The following is a 15726-nucleotide window of genomic DNA, read 5'->3' as shown; positions in this document are numbered from 1 at the left end:
GTTCTGCTCTCCCCCATCTTTGTGGTCCCTCCTGTTTCCACTCAGCCAATCAAATGTGCCTTCACTGCCAGGCTTATGACCCACACCAGTTTCTATAGCAACACCAGTCTGCCTCCTGGAGAACATGTCATGCATGTTAAGTGACTCTCAGATGCTCACTCGTTGTCTCTTACACTTTCTCATAAGTAGACACTCAAACGTAGACTGTTTTTAATGCACACACACACACACATACACACACTGCGTGAAGTGAAAGTTGAAATTCTCTTAAATATAATTTTTTTACTTTTACCAATAAGTCATTTATACTTAGGGATTGCCAACAGTGGATCACATTGAAATACTTAATTGAAGTCAGTGCCATGTATATGCTTAAGCCCCATAACCTGAAGTGCAATAGTTATATGCTAGTATGTTTATGCAACTATTTAGGTGTTCGTCCAGTTATTATTATTGTGCAGACAAAACCTACAGAAACATTAGTTTTCTTGCTTCGTAAACTTGGCCCTTTGCTTTGAACATCGTAAAATTTAATTGCTAGAGCGGTTCGCACAGCTTTCCCTCACAACAGGCACCAAGACTTTGGTCAAATAAGAGACTCTGACACTTCTGATTTAAAAAGTGCATTGATTGGGACCTTGATCTTATTATTTGGAACTGGATGATGACTTCCTTTATAATGGTCATAAAGTCTTTGTGACAGTTGCCAAAGATGTCAAATCTCTGTTGTCATCGCAGCGTTGATGGAAAAGAGAATATGTGGGTTCGTTGTAATAATTAAAAAAATATTTAGCAATAGCATTGCAATAAATGCTGGTATGTTCTTTTAATCCGGATACAACTGGTTTGGAGTGTGCTCAATAAAACCATTGCATGAAAGAATAATAACAAGAAAAATGGCACAAAGTGAAATATGTTCCAGACGTTTCAAATTACAATTCTCCTGATGAACTGAACTAAAAGTCAGCTGCCTCAGCCTTTGTTTTTCAGGCAGCTTTAGAAGATTTGACAGCAAATCAGTATTTTCGGGAATGAAACGTGTGTGAGAAATAATTGCTGAGGTTCAGCAGAAATGCTTTAGGCTGTTTTCCAGTATTTCAGCAAACTGGAAAGTAAAAAATAATTTGACAGCAATCAGCTACTATCAATACGACACAGCATTTCTACTGCTAGAAATAAAATGCATTCAGGGACTTGATTGAACATGTACAGTTCTCTGACCTGCCGCAATCTGCGTTCACCTTTAGCGGCCATGCAAATAAAATAAAAACTTTTTAAGAGCTGACTGCTTCGAAGTGAATGCCGTCGATGAGGTCTGTTTTATCTTCCAAAAGCCGAAGAGTAGTCCGGGAGACTGGCTGCAAATTATTAATAGCCCGCAGTCAAAGCTGCTACATTCGTCTGTGTGTTTATGTGCAGGTGTGAGAAAGCCACAGAGGGCTCAAGTGTCAGAAAAATTAAAGCAAACAAGCGCACGTCTGGGATTATGTAGTTGTTGGTCGGTAATGAGTCAGGCCGGCTCCTGACTTGCTCACTCACACGCGCACACACACACAAAAACACTAACACACTCTCATGCAGATTGTTTTCCTGCTCTCTCTTACTCAGACTTCTTTTTTTGTCTGTTTTTAAATGAAGATGTGTTGAGAATCCATTCAGATAAACTTGGCTTATCAGTGACGAATAGAAAGCTGAAATACGATACGGTAAATAAGAGCCAGCAGCTTATGTCGATCACTCTGTGAGTTGCAGCCTGTGGAGGTGGGCTTGTTGGCATCTCTAAACATTAAACCTGTCGCTTCATCCTGCATAGATGTGCCATAAATTCAGTATGTTTTCTTCTTATTTCTTTCTTTTTTTTGACAGTTCGGTGTTCTGCTCCTCAAGCAAAAAGAAGTGTAAAGACTTATCTGCAAGTCCCTCACGTAGTGTCTCGTAAAAGTATTCCTATCCTTACCATATTTTCAGGATATGGTTATGACTGCAATTTTAGCTGCATTTTATTGGAATTTTATGCCTCAGACCAATAGGAAGTAGTGCATAATTGTGATGAGGAAGAGAATCGCACAAGTTACAAATTTGCTCACTTTTGAAAACAATTTGATGCACTCGATTTTTATTTTTTAATTTATGTATTTATTTTAAGGAAGTGTCAGAGTGAAGTTGAAAACAAAAGCATGCCACACTTCTCAGATTCTCAAAAACATTGAAAATCATTGCCTACTTTGAGTTGGCCCCTTGCATAAAATCCTCAAGTTTGTGGTCATCATGTGATATGAAATCAATAATGTTATGAATACTTTAGCAAAGAATGTACAGCGGTGAATGATCTGTCCTGCGTTTGTTTTGCTTATTTATTTGTGTTTACGTATCACACAACTGTCTTAATTAGACGGCGCTCTTAAAAATATGTTTATGGGGTAAATATGTTTATAATGCAATTTAGCACCTGCATTTATGCTTATGCAAGAGTTTTGAGTGCACATTTTCTCACCTTGCTGATCACAATTAGTGACAATAATAATAATAATAATTAAAAAAAACAAGCATCTATATCTTCATATGTCTTCTGTCTGTGCAGCAAAAGTGTCACAATCCAGGAGAAGAGGCCATCAGCTCCTAACCTGGCATTATTACAGTGAAACAAACGTCTCGCTGGATTGCTAAATCCAGTCCTAAATAAAGTCCTCTAGGGTTTTGTCTCAACTCGTTTACTTGGCCGGTCTCTCCCGGCCAGAGGACAGCCCCCCTTCTAACCTCAGCCTGCTTCTGTTGAAACAAGGCGCTCTCCTTCCCATGCTGCTCCGCACTACAAACACTGCGTGGAAAGCAGCATTTAAATACACACTCTCTTAGCCTGCCCCCTACTGTTGCCTAGATCTACTTTCAAACACACATGTATGCACTTTGACACACTCTGAAGGAAATCTGAGGCTAAAATCCTCCGTAGGTGAACAGAATGACCACAGATGCTGTTTGCAGCCTAAATTAGTCTTGGTGTATATTTTTTCAGGCTTTTTTCCTCTTATTAAAGCCCAATTAAGCAATGTGGAGATGCGGGGTGGAGGACTTTGTGGAGCATGCTGCCTCTTGTGGTTGAGTGAGGTATTGCTCTTCCCAGTGTAGTTATTACTTTTAGTGGATTTGTTTAAAAAGTTACTTTTTATCTTTGATTCTAAATTTATTGAGTGATTGCCTACGTATTTTTTATATTATGGTTTAAATGTTTTGTATTCCTGCCATTTTATTAATTTTTTTTCACATTCTTATTATGCTGGATTTTTTTAGTTGCTTTTCAACTACAAAATATTCTTTTAAAAATGTATTATTAGAGCATACACCTGCAATCAAATTGTTAATTTTCTCAAGTTTATTTTCATCTTTTTCCTACTGCAAAACCACGAAAGCCTAATTATTCAGTTTTAATTAATTAAATTTGTTTACTAAAGAGCTTAAGCTAATTATAAGTTGATATTTTGATCAATTCTGCAAGATGGGTTGCTTCAAGTTTCTTTTTGCAAGTTCTCCCAAACTATGCAATATTTTTGAGCTTGTAGTTCTCAAATTGACCAGTTGGTGTCCTCCTTTCCACATTTCCACATTGTCCACAACCTTTTCAGCAGACAGACTGAATTGTCTCTCGTTGGTCATTTGATTGTTCTGTAAAAGTCACGTGCACCACAGCGCCGCTCCGACTGCGACCTCTAACCTCACGTAAACTGTGGCAGTTGTTACAAGTTTCCAGATGGGTTTAATTGGCATGTAAATTCATCTTTCATTGCCACAATGTCCGGTTTTGATATTTAAATATCTCTCTTTGTCTTCTTTCCTACAGCTGATGAGAGTTAAGTGCCGGCAAGTTGAGTGCTGTCCATCCAAAAGGCTCTCTCCTCCCCGCCCTTCCAGACCTTTTCCCCCCCTTCGTACCGACAATCCCGTACCAGAGTGTTCACACCTCGACTTCATTCATTGCTGAAGACGCTCGCAAGCAGAGCTGCAGAGGTCAACAGCTCCCCCTCTAACCAAGATGATCACCTCGGAGCTTCCTGTCCTACAGTAAGAGAAACGCCACAAAAATTACTTTTAAATCTTTTTTACAACAGTCACAGTTTTTTACACGTTAAGTTTTGAATTTTGAAATAAATTTTAAAAAATGGGTTCGCAGCCTTGTTTTTATTTGTAACGGGTGATCTGTTTGTGTGTTCAGAATTAGATTTTCTGAAGAAGTCGAATACTAAAATGTGTTTTTCTCTTTAAGGGACTCCTCTAATGAGTCTGGGGCGACGGATACCGTGAGCTTAAGCATGAACATGACTGAGATGGAAGACCCAGAGATTAAAGGCAAGAAGAAGAGAGGAAGGCCTGGAAAACAGACACAGGTAGAAGTTTTTGCCTTGGCGCTAAGAAACAGGATCTGTATGAGAAATGACGAGTGGTTTTTAGCATGTGTGCACACATCTTTTTGCCACCCACCCCACTTTTTTTTTTTTTTTTAAACAAGTGTTTTTCTTTCTTTGTTGTTGATATTTTGCTCTCTGAAGACGTCCAATAAGAAGCCCCGGAAGTCTCCAACAGACAAGACACTGAGCATGACCAGAGGGAGGGGGAAAGCAAACGGCGTGGCTCAACAGAATGGAAACGGAGGGGAGCCCGTCACCCTGTTTGAAGTCGTCAAACTGGGAAAGAGTGCAATGCAGGTGATCTTCTCCTACTTTTTTATACATATATATTTTTTTTAATCAACTTTATCTTAGGTTTTTACAGTCTCTCAGTATGGAATTAGCTTCTTGTGCCTTACAGACTTTACAGTCTTTCTCTTGTTCCACAGTCCTAAATTTGTGTTCATCCATCAGTCAATCATCTTGTTTTCCTTCGACTTCATTCATCTATCCCTCTATCCAATCATCCTGCAGTCATGTTTTCTTTTGTCTGTCCATCAGTCTAAATAGGTACAGGGATCCTGCATCCCTCTACCTATTTATCTGTCAATCCATCATCCATTTGCTCCTCTATTCATTCATATATTAGTCTGTCACCCCATATTTTATCCATCCATCTGCAAAACTGACCATACTTCCATGCTCTTTCAGCAAAGATTCAAACTATACCCGCTACAGAAATATCAGCCATAAATTCCGATTTTACATTTGCAGCTCTACAGTGATTCTTCTTTTAAAAGTTTATGATTTCACTAAACACAACCAAGTTTTAATCCGTTAAAGAAATATTTATAGTGTCCTTAACCCATTGCACAGTTTTTGGCTGTGCAACAAATGACATTTTAAAATGTCATTTGTTGCAAACTGCAGTATGTGACATAAGCATATTTTTAAATTAGTTACACATGTCAAAGGCTTATTTTGTACAGAATGTGAAAATTTGTCCTTTTTTTTTAATGTATCTGCAGTCTGTGGTTGATGAGTGGATTGAAGCATACAAGCAGGACAGAGACTTGGCTCTGCTGGACCTCATCAACTTTTTCATCCAGTGCTCGGGTTGCAAAGGTGCGACTTCTATTTTGTTTTTTAATCTTTATGAAGATTTTACCTCATTATAACAAGCTGCATTTCTAATTTAGCTCCACTTTTTACATCATCTCTCTTCTCACCTGACTGGAGCAAGAAATGAGAATGTGTCCCATGCTGTTGTGATTGCAGGCACTGTGAGAATAGAGATGTTCAGGAACATGCAGAATGCGGAGATCATCCGTAAGATGACAGAGGAGTTTGATGAGGTACCGGTGTTTCTTTTTTTGTTTGTTTGTTTTTTTTTCTCCCAGAAAAACTGTGTGACACATAATTGTCTAAAACAATACAAGTATTTGAAATGGATTAAACATTTAATTAAGTAGTACAAAATATAAGTCCAGATGTTAAAATCTCTCGCCTTGTGCCAACAGGACAGCGGGGATTATCCTCTAACTATGCCCGGCCCTATGTGGAAAAAGTTTCGCTACAACTTCTGCGAGTTCATCGGCGTTTTGATCCGCCAGTGTCAGTACAGCATCATCTACGACGAGTACATGATGGATACGGTCATTTCGCTCCTCACCGGACTGTCGGACTCCCAAGTGCGAGCCTTCAGACACACGTCCACACTAGCAGGTATTCGCCGAGGATATTAGAAAAAATGATTTTGATCGAAAACGGTGTTGAATATTTAACATAAGATACGTCCTCTCTGTGTAGCGATGAAGCTGATGACGGCACTAGTCAACGTTGCTTTGAACCTGAGCATCCATCAGGACAACACTCAGAGACAATACGAGGCAGAGAGGAACAAGATAGCCGGCAAACGAGCCAATGAGAAGCTGGAGCTGCTGCTACAGAAGAGGAAGGAGGTTGGTTGATGCTAAATCTGCCGTCTGACCTATTTTCCTCTGTGTCAAGTTTATTGGTATAGTACATGAACTAAAACAAGGCAGCTCAAAGTGTTTTACATCATAAAAACATCAGACGGTCACTAATTATGAAATAAGCAATGTAATTTACATTTTGTCAAATGTCATTTGACAAAATGACATTTGTGGGGTTTGAGCCCAGGACTCTTCACGTGGTTCCTACACAGTCTTGAAGAATATGGAATTCAATTTATGTATTTTCCTGGCTTGTAATAGTATGGAAAGGGGGGAAAAAATTATTTCCTGAGCTTATGTGTGGTCCTGTTGTCTAAATGTGTAATTTATTGTCCAGCTTATCCATCTGTCCGTCCATCCGATAAAAAAAAAAGATGTATAACAACTTTCACCTTAGTGTTAATTTCTTTAGAAGCAAAGTATAAGTTGCTTGAAACATCTGAAAATCCATTTGTTTTTGGGTTTTTGCCTTTTTCCACATAAGGAAATACAATGCTATGCAGAGGAATAACACTGAATGTGACCTTTGGGTATTTTTGTGTTTAGCTTCAGGAAAATCAAGATGAAATAGAAAATATGATGAACTCCATCTTTAAAGGCATCTTTGTGCATCGCTACAGGTAAACATTCATCTTATCACCTTTCTAATCTATCTGATATTTTATAGAATATTTTTACATAACTATTGTTTTTTTTATGCAAACAACTTGTAACCGGGGTAATTGTCTGCATTTCCCAGGGATGCTATCGCTGAGATTCGAGCCATTTGCATCGAGGAGATCGGCGTGTGGATGAAGATGTACAGCGATGCGTTTCTCAACGACAGCTACCTAAAATATGTTGGCTGGACACTACATGACCGGGTGAGCACTCTGCCGCACGACCGCTTTTTCTAGAGGTTCCAGTTCTAGAGATTTACATAACGGCAGGAGAGGCGGGGGTTTAATCCATTTTTCTATCTGCTTTGTTTTCAGCAAGGAGAAGTGCGTCTGAAGTGCCTGAAGGCTCTGCAGAACCTTTACACAAACAGAGAGCTATTCCCCAAGCTAGAGCTCTTCACCAACCGCTTCAAGGTAATAGAATCAGAACCGCTTTCATGGCGTACAGCAGCCCAGCCGATTTCAATTCAGCTCTTTTGCAATTTCTCTTCTGCCTCACATGCGCCTGTGTTGGCAGGACCGGATTGTATCGATGACACTGGATAAGGAGTACGACGTGGCCGTAGAGGCCATTAGGCTGGTCACACTCATTCTGCAGTGAGTAGTTTGGTGTCTTTCAACATGCCAGCACTTCCGGTAGCTTGCAAAGTTATTCAATCCCCTTAAGATGACAAAATGTCAAAACGTTTCTTACAAGCACAAACTTTGATGTGGTTCATTGCAATTTTATTCTTTAGGTTAACACAAAGTAGTACATTGTTTTAAAGTGGACAGAACATACATGGTTTTAATTTCCTTTCAGGACTGAAATTATTTGCTTGATGGCCAAGTTGAGTCAGGAAATACATACAGCACAGAGAAAACTAAGCAACACAATATAAAGTTGTGTTACTCTACTCATTATTGTCTAAACAGAAGAGCAGGTTCTTGACGCTGTTGAGGAAAGACAGAAAACAGGGGCAGAAGTTCCATTTACAAAACCACAACGTGGAAGAAGGATGTTGAGATGAGATGAGTGTTGTTGGCAAGATGGAAGGAGTTACAAACAAGGCAAACCCTAGAAAGAATTGAACACATACAATCCTAGAAGAACACATTGATGTTTCTGGTTGTAATGTGATAAAATTTGACAAGTGTTGGTGAGTTAGTTTAAATGTTGGATACTCTTTGGATGAGTGGCTCACCCAAAACACTTGGTTTGAAGCTGCTGCTGTTGTCTGCTTCAGGGGCAGTGAAGACGCTCTGTCAAACGAGGACTGCGAGAACGTGTACCACCTGGTTTACTCTGCTCACCGACCCGTCGCAGTCGCCGCAGGAGAGTTCCTTCACAGAAAGTAAGTCCAGCCCTGCCACACTCGTGCTTCAGCTTAACTTTGACCTATTGCCAAACGGCTCTCTCTTCTTTTACTCTCCACCTCAAACTCTTCGTCCAACGTCAGGTTGTTCAGTCGCCACGACCCGCAGGCTGAAGAAGCTCTGGCTAAGCGGAGAGGGAGGAGCAGTCCCAATGGGAATCTCATCCGGATGCTGGTTCTCTTCTTCTTGGAGAGCGAGGTGAGACGCAGCTCAAGTTTAGAAGACAGAGTTTCCGTCTCATAAATCACCAATCCGCATCATGTTTGCTAGCTTTGTTTTTGCTACAAACCTGTAACCCTAGATTATTGCAGTCACCAGGCGATTCCAAAAAAATAAATCTGTTTCATCAGCGTGTTTCCTCTAATGCCTTCAAAGCCCGTCTCTGTCAATATTTAATGTGCCCTTTGTGTCCAGCTTCATGAGCATGCAGCGTACCTGGTTGACTCGCTGTGGGAAAGTTCTCAGGAGCTGCTGAAAGACTGGGAATGCATGACTGAACTTCTGCTGGAGGAGCCCGTTCAGGGAGAAGAGAGTAAGGCCGGCTCTTTGAGCCTCTCTTCTTGTTCTCTGTGGATGCCTGTGAAATGCCTCCGAGCTACTTCACATCAAGCACATCGCAGCTTGAGAAGCAGCAGGAAGAGCAGTGATGTAATAAAAACCCGTTTCATGAAACTCTAGCTCTGCTTTAAGTCTCTTTGTCTCTGACTTTTGCTGATAATTGTCTCCATGTTAGTTTTACTTTTTTCTCACCGACTGTTTTTTTTTTTTTTTTTTGTCTGTTGTGTTGTCAGACAGACAGGAGAGTGCGTTGATAGAGCTGACTGTGTGCACCATCCGACAGGCGGCCGAGGCACACCCACCTGTTGGCAGAGGCACTGGCAAACGAGTGGGTTATCTAAAAAAAATAAATAAAATAAATACTTATTTACGCATATGATCTTCTTTTTTTTAATCTTTTTCAATTATATCCAGGTTTTAGTCTGCAATGTTTATATACTTTATCATTTCTAAAAAAAGAAATGGTGAGCACCCAGGAGGAAAATAATGATGAATTAGATTTGTGTGCTGAATTGTCTTAATAGTGAGGAAAACTGTGGTCCAACGGAGTGGTACCTTAATCAGGATGCAAAAAAGTAGACTGTGCTGAGCCGAAAAACGCGTCTTTGTGCCGTGAAGCATAAATCAGATTTTTACTTTTGTTTTGATTTTCTGTTTTATATTTACCACCAATAACCAATAAAAAAAAATAAATAAAAAATTCACTTTTCAGCCAAATTCATCTCTTTAAATTACTTCAGAAATCACTGCAGTTTCACTTTTTGTTGCTTTTAGGATGAAAATTAAAAATGCGACCAGTTAATTAAGAGAAAATAAAAGTTTTTGCAGCCTTAAGTATTTTTTTTTCCCTTTCCAGGTACTGACAGCGAAAGAGAGGAAAACCCAAATAGACGACAAGAACAAACTCACTGAACACTTCATCATGGCCCTTCCAATGCTGTTATCCAAGGTAAGCTTTCACAGCAGCCAGTGACTAATGACTCAGATTAATCTGTTTGTCACATGAATCGTGCAGAGTTCCTATACACCAGTTAATCCGTCAGTGTAGTCCCCTGAAAAAAACAAAATGTTAATTATTCTACCAACTGTCAAAGCGTGAGGTGATAGAGGTGTTTTTTATTTACTTTCTAAAAACTTCAAACTCTTTTCACCGTGTCCTCCCCCTCTCAGTACCAGGCAGACGCAGAGAAAGTGGCCAACCTGCTGCAGATCCCTCAGTTCTTTGACCTGGACGTTTACAGCGCCGGTCGCATGGAGAAGCACCTGGACGCCCTGCTGAAGCAGATCCGGTTGGTGGTGGAGAAACATATCGAGACGGACGTCCTGGAGGCCTGCAGCAAAACCTACAGCATCCTCTGCTCTGAGGAGTACACCATCATGAACCGCGTGGACATCGCCCGCTCGCAGCTCATCGACGAGATGACCGACCGCTTTGCGCACTCTGTGGAAGAGCTGCTGCAGGAGGTACGAGGAGTGGACCCGAGTGTCGTCTTTGCGCTTTCAGTAAAACGGAGGAACGCCTCAAAAACCAAGGATGTTTTGTTTGAAATACAGGTTTCTACTGCCGGATTCTGGCAAGAAAATGTGTGGTGTAATGTGTAAAGTAGGTGTCACCAACTCCAGTCCTCGAGGGCTACCATCCTGTAACTTTTAGATGCGTCTCTGCTCAAACACACCTGGATCAAATAAACTGCTCGTTTCCAGGAATGATTGTTGGTGAGGGAATTCAGACATTTTGGAGCAGAGGTGAATCAAAAAGTTGCAGGATGGTAGCCCTTGAGGACTGGAGTTGGTGACCCCTGGTGTAAAGTATGTCAAGGGAAACTGTTTCCACAAAGACAATGGTAGATTCAGTGTTAGTAATAGAGTAAAAAAAAAAAAGTTTCTGTCCTTAAAAATGCAGATTTTTAACTCTGATTTCTAAGAAGCTGGCAGCATTTAAAAACCCAGCATTTTCAAACAGGGTTCCTACAGACTCTGGAAAACTATGGAAAACTAATTTTACTTTATTTTTAAAATCTAGATAAGAAGGGAAAAAACATTCAAATTTGGTGAAAGAGAAAACAATTATTTTGGGCCTCTAGATTATTTTGTCTTTAGGTTTAAAAGTGAACTACAGTTTCTTGGACATCAGTTTAAATGCAAAGCAAAGCTTTAAAATCCAGGTTTTTTTTTTGTTTTGTTTTTTTGGTGGGAGTTTTATAAAATGAAGTTAACAAAAACTGTGATTCAAATCAGCTGTTTTTAACATGATTCGCCCCGGATTATCAGACTGATCTCAGGTCCTGTTCCAGTGTCCAAAATAAGGGAAATATTCTTGTACATAAGCAACGTGAGCAAGAAGGTGAATTTAAAGACTGAAAACTTGTACGACTAAACAGGACGACTTCGATCTGATGAATCCAGCCATCATTACATCTGCTGAAGCTTTCTGTCTTTTTTTTTTTTTTTTTGGCGCTGATGTCAGTCAGGTGTAGTAACGCGTATTTGTTGTCACGCAGGGCGAAGAGGCTGACGACGACGACATCTACAACGTTCTGTCAACTCTGAAACGACTCACGGCTTTCCACAAGTAAGACCTACAAGCGTTTATCGAATTGAAACCAAGAACCATTTTACGACTGAATCGCATTGAGATCGGATGAAAGCTCTGCGGCGCGCCGCAAAAATCGACGACCTCTTTGACATCTGCTGCTTCCTGTGTCGTTTCCCTCTCAGCGCTCACGATCTGACGCGGTGGGATTTGTTCGGGAATTGCTACCGGCTGCTGAAGGCGGGCATCGAGCAGGGCTCCATGCCGGAGCAGATCGCCGTGCAGGCCCTGCAGTGCTCTCACTACTCCATCCTGTGGCAGCTGGTGAAGATCACCGAGGGGGTTCCCAGCAAGGTGCTCAACTCGCCTCGGAAAGCCTTTTCACTCTCTGTACTCAAGCTATCGGCTTTATGTTTAGTCAAAGACTCAGAGTTTATATGTGTAGGAATATAGTTTGAAGAATCAAAAGATCATCCGTGTTTTGTGAGCTGCTGAGCAGGTTATCGATTGTCCTGTGTAAGCAAACTTAATTCAGACGTCAGCCTTTCATTACGTCGGTCGTGTTGTTGGAGAAAAGCAGGAAGTTGCCTGTAGAGCTCTTAGCGTTGTATTGATTCCTGTTAAAGCGCTTAGTTTTTCTGACACTTTTCAAAACGGTGTCCGTCTCTCCTGCGCGCAGGACGACCTCTTGGCTCTCAGGAGAGTGGTGAAGTCTTTTCTCGCCGTCTGCCAGCAGTGCCTCTCCAACGTCAACACGCCGGTTAAAGAGCAGGTGGGTGAGAGCGCTCCGACGCGTCGAGCCTCGTTCGTCCTGTTGTGGTTTTACTCGAGACAGATTTTTTTTCCGTCTCTCGTTCAGGCGTTCATGCTCCTCTGCGACCTGCTGATGATCTTCAGCCACCAGCTGATCACCGGGGGCAGGGAGGGCCTCCAGCCGCTGGTGTTCAACCCAGACGGGACCCTGCAAAACGAGCTGCTAAACTTTGTCTTGGATCACGTCTTTATCGACCAGGACGATGAGAACCAGAGCATGGGTGAGGCTGCCGGTGTGAGAAACAGGGGGGCGGGGGGATCTCATCTCTTGGCATTTCTGCTAATCCGTTCCCCACCCCCACATCTGTTTTTCTGTGCGTAGAGGGAGACGAGGAGGACGAGGCCAACAAGATCGAGGCGCTCCATAAGAGGAGGAATTTGCTCGCGGCTTTCTGCAAACTCATCATCTACGACATCGTAGACATGCCTGCCGCCGCCGACATCTTTAAACACTACATGAAGGTGTGTTGAGCTGCTAAAACGGATCATCTCTAGGGCCGCAACGATTACTTTGATAATTGGTCATTTGGACGATTAACTGATTAATCGGATAAAAAACTGGGACCATTTTGAAGGTTTTTTTTTTTTTTTTTTTTTAAAGCTTTTTATGCAAGATTAGAAATGCATTCAGAGTTGCAAGTTTTTAAAATGAAAACACTGCAGACCTTTATGGTTCTTAAACAGGAAAAAGAAGTGAATTTCTCATTTTTATACAGAAAAAAGAGTTGGCAGTTTCTCTTTAATGCGTATGTGTTTCACTAAATTGTCCCTTTTTTTCCTCACGTTTTTGTCCGGTTCCTCTCTGCGCCTCAGTACTACAACGATTACGGAGACATCATCAAGGAAACACTCAGCAAGACGAGGCAGACGGATAAGATTCTCTGCGCTAAGACACTCATACTCAGTCTGCAGCAGGTGAGGCGTCGCCACCGTCTCTGCTACCAGATTTTCAGCTGTCCTCTTGTGCCCACCCGCAAATACGGTCGTTCTCCTCCGTGCCGCAGCTGTTCAACGAGCTCCTGCAGGATCAGGGTCCCAATCTGGATCGGACGTCGTCTCACGTGAGCGGCATCAAGGAGCTGGCCCGCCGCTTCGCTCTGACCTTCGGCCTGGACCAGATCAAAACCAGAGAGGCTGTTGCGACGCTACATAAGTATGATTCTGGCTGCCTTGTGGCTCCATCTCTTTGTTTCTGATGACTGCTAACGTTTGTCACTCTCTGCTCGTGTCAGGGATGGAATAGAGTTCGCATTTAAGTATCAGAATGCTCGAGGATCAGAGTTTCCACCCATCAATCTGGCCTTCCTGGAGGTCCTGAGTGAATTCTCCTCCAAGCTGATACGACAAGACAAGAAGACAGTGTAACTTTTTTTCCCCCCCAATAAATTCAGTACATTTTTGGCTAAATTAAAGTCCTAAAACTTAAATCGTCAAATGATGCCCTTTCCTCAGGCACTCCTACCTGGAAAAGTTCATGTCGGAGTCGATGTCGGAGCGTCGGGAGGACGTGTGGCTGCCGCTGATCTCCTACAGGAACAGCCTGCTGACGGGCGGCGACGAGGACCACATGTCCGTCACGTCGGGGTCCAGCAGCAAGACCGGCTCAGTGCGCAGCAAGAAGGGACGGCCGCCGCTGCACAAGAAGCGCATCGAGGGTGAGCTCGCTTTAGACGAGGGGGCGACTCTTCTGCCGAAGCGGAAAGACGCTCGTCCTCAAAGCTGAGCCGTGTGCTTCCTCGTTTTTCAGAGGAGAGCAGCGTGGAGGGATCGTGGATGATGAGAAACGACACGCTCCAGACGCCGAGCGCGCTCCAGACTCCCCAGCTCACCTCGACCGTCCTCAGAGAGAACAGACCCGCAGAACACATGCCTGATCCGGACTCGGAACCGGGATCGGAGAACGACTACGTCCACAAGTGCGTTCGTTTTCAGAGTCTCCATGCAGAATGTAGAGAGCAATGAAACGTTACTTGTTCGCAAGACCGAGCTTCTTTGTTGTTTTTACGATACAGTTTTTATTTTGATAATATTGAGTATGGCTGAAACGATTAATCGTGATGAATGAATCATCAACTAATTTGGTAATGGATTAATTGTTAGCTGGATTTTTAAACATACAGAAATTAAGCCAAAACTGTACAAAATATATATATACATTTTGCATTAAAAATAAAAAAAACTATATATGTAAATACATTCTGCCCAAAACTTCTCAAGTAGCATCTTTAGCCTTAAACGTTTAAAATTGTGTAGAAAAAAAAAAGAAACATATGTATATATTTAAAAGAACTACCCTTTCAGTACCTGTCCAATCATCTCGGTTAATAAAACAAAAAGAAATCAACAATCAGCCCTACACTGTATCGATGTTAAGTCAAGTCGAAAGGACTGAGCTTTTCGCATTTTGATGTTTGATTTTAATTGATTAATTGTCAGAATAGCTGATAGGCCTATCAATAACTAAAATAATTCAGTTTCGGTCCCAACGTTGCGTCTCCGTCCTCCAGTCCTCAGATACAGATGTCGTGGCTCGGCCAGCAGAAGATGGAGGAGGTGAACAGAAAAGACCGAACGAGCATGAACTACATCAAGTCGCGCAGCAATCAGGGCGTCCGGCAGACTGTGTAAGCGTGCGTTCAGCTTCTATGCTAAACTCAAACCAGCGTTCCTGTTGTAAGCGGCGTTTTCTCCCCCAGCCGCGGGCTGATGGAGGACGACGCAGAGCCCATCTTCGAAGACGTGATGATGTCGTCGCGGGGCCAGCTGGAGGACATGAACGAGGAGTTTGAAGACACCATGGTGATCGACCTGGTCAGTAAACGCAGCCCGTCCCGTTCAGGTTTTGTCGAGGTTTAAGTTGTGAAGGATTCATCCGTAAGCAGTTTACTGTGACTAAGTGTGGGATTTGAATCACAAATGTATCGTATTGTAGGATGCTATTGGTGTTGCTGTATAACTTTTAAACTGTTTCCAGGGGAAGAACTCATTTTACTATCCTGCAATGATATACGTCTTTTTTCCCTCGACAGCCGCCTTCAAGGAACAGACGTGAAAGAGCAGAATTAAGACCGGACTTCTTTGACTCTGCAGCAATGATAGAAGATGAGTCGGTACGGTTTGTTTTAAAAATAAATACTAAAATAACTTGTGCATTTAACATTTACCATTGTGAAAGGTAACGGTGATTTCTGTTTTTGGGTCAAAATTAGCTAAAAAGCTAATGTTAGCTTAAATGCTATTACTATCATGTCTGCTTAGATTAGCATGAAGGCTAAATTTAATACCAATATTGACCTTCTTTACTTTTAAGTTGGTCAGTATCTCAGCATTTTGTTTTAAAAAGGTCTTTGATGTGAAGTTACACGTTTCTTCTGGTTTCTATGATGCGTATTTTAACATGTAGGGAAATATAATATCGTAATTTCTTTTTTCATTACTTTGAAAGCTACAGG

The 15726-nt window shown here is 41.8% G+C and overlaps 1 protein-coding gene across 1 annotated transcript in view; it reads left to right on the top strand.

The window, feature by feature from the left end:
* stag1a (STAG1 cohesin complex component a) overlaps positions 1-15726 on the top strand; it is a 41880-nt gene that overhangs the window by 24445 nt on the left and 1709 nt on the right. Inside the window, exons 2-31 of the mRNA XM_007564517.2 lie at positions 3836-4056; positions 4259-4379; positions 4542-4697; positions 5408-5504; positions 5658-5734; positions 5900-6104; positions 6189-6340; positions 6902-6975; positions 7095-7218; positions 7330-7428; positions 7532-7611; positions 8241-8348; positions 8454-8568; positions 8785-8902; positions 9153-9256; positions 9785-9877; positions 10099-10392; positions 11430-11500; positions 11647-11815; positions 12141-12233; positions 12321-12495; positions 12597-12736; positions 13088-13189; positions 13279-13427; positions 13507-13635; positions 13727-13929; positions 14022-14190; positions 14782-14898; positions 14971-15085; positions 15304-15384. Coding sequence (XP_007564579.1) covers positions 4028-4056; positions 4259-4379; positions 4542-4697; positions 5408-5504; positions 5658-5734; positions 5900-6104; positions 6189-6340; positions 6902-6975; positions 7095-7218; positions 7330-7428; positions 7532-7611; positions 8241-8348; positions 8454-8568; positions 8785-8902; positions 9153-9256; positions 9785-9877; positions 10099-10392; positions 11430-11500; positions 11647-11815; positions 12141-12233; positions 12321-12495; positions 12597-12736; positions 13088-13189; positions 13279-13427; positions 13507-13635; positions 13727-13929; positions 14022-14190; positions 14782-14898; positions 14971-15085; positions 15304-15384 — 3759 coding nt within the window. The 5' untranslated portion in view covers positions 3836-4027. The remainder of the gene's footprint in view (positions 1-3835; positions 4057-4258; positions 4380-4541; positions 4698-5407; positions 5505-5657; positions 5735-5899; positions 6105-6188; positions 6341-6901; positions 6976-7094; positions 7219-7329; positions 7429-7531; positions 7612-8240; positions 8349-8453; positions 8569-8784; positions 8903-9152; positions 9257-9784; positions 9878-10098; positions 10393-11429; positions 11501-11646; positions 11816-12140; positions 12234-12320; positions 12496-12596; positions 12737-13087; positions 13190-13278; positions 13428-13506; positions 13636-13726; positions 13930-14021; positions 14191-14781; positions 14899-14970; positions 15086-15303; positions 15385-15726) is intronic.

This window comes from Poecilia formosa, unplaced genomic scaffold, assembly GCF_000485575.1.
Source record: "Poecilia formosa unplaced genomic scaffold, Poecilia_formosa-5.1.2 Scaffold160, whole genome shotgun sequence".
Taxonomy (NCBI): domain Eukaryota; kingdom Metazoa; phylum Chordata; class Actinopteri; order Cyprinodontiformes; family Poeciliidae; genus Poecilia; species Poecilia formosa.
This window is presented reverse-complemented; position numbering and strand designations above follow the sequence as displayed.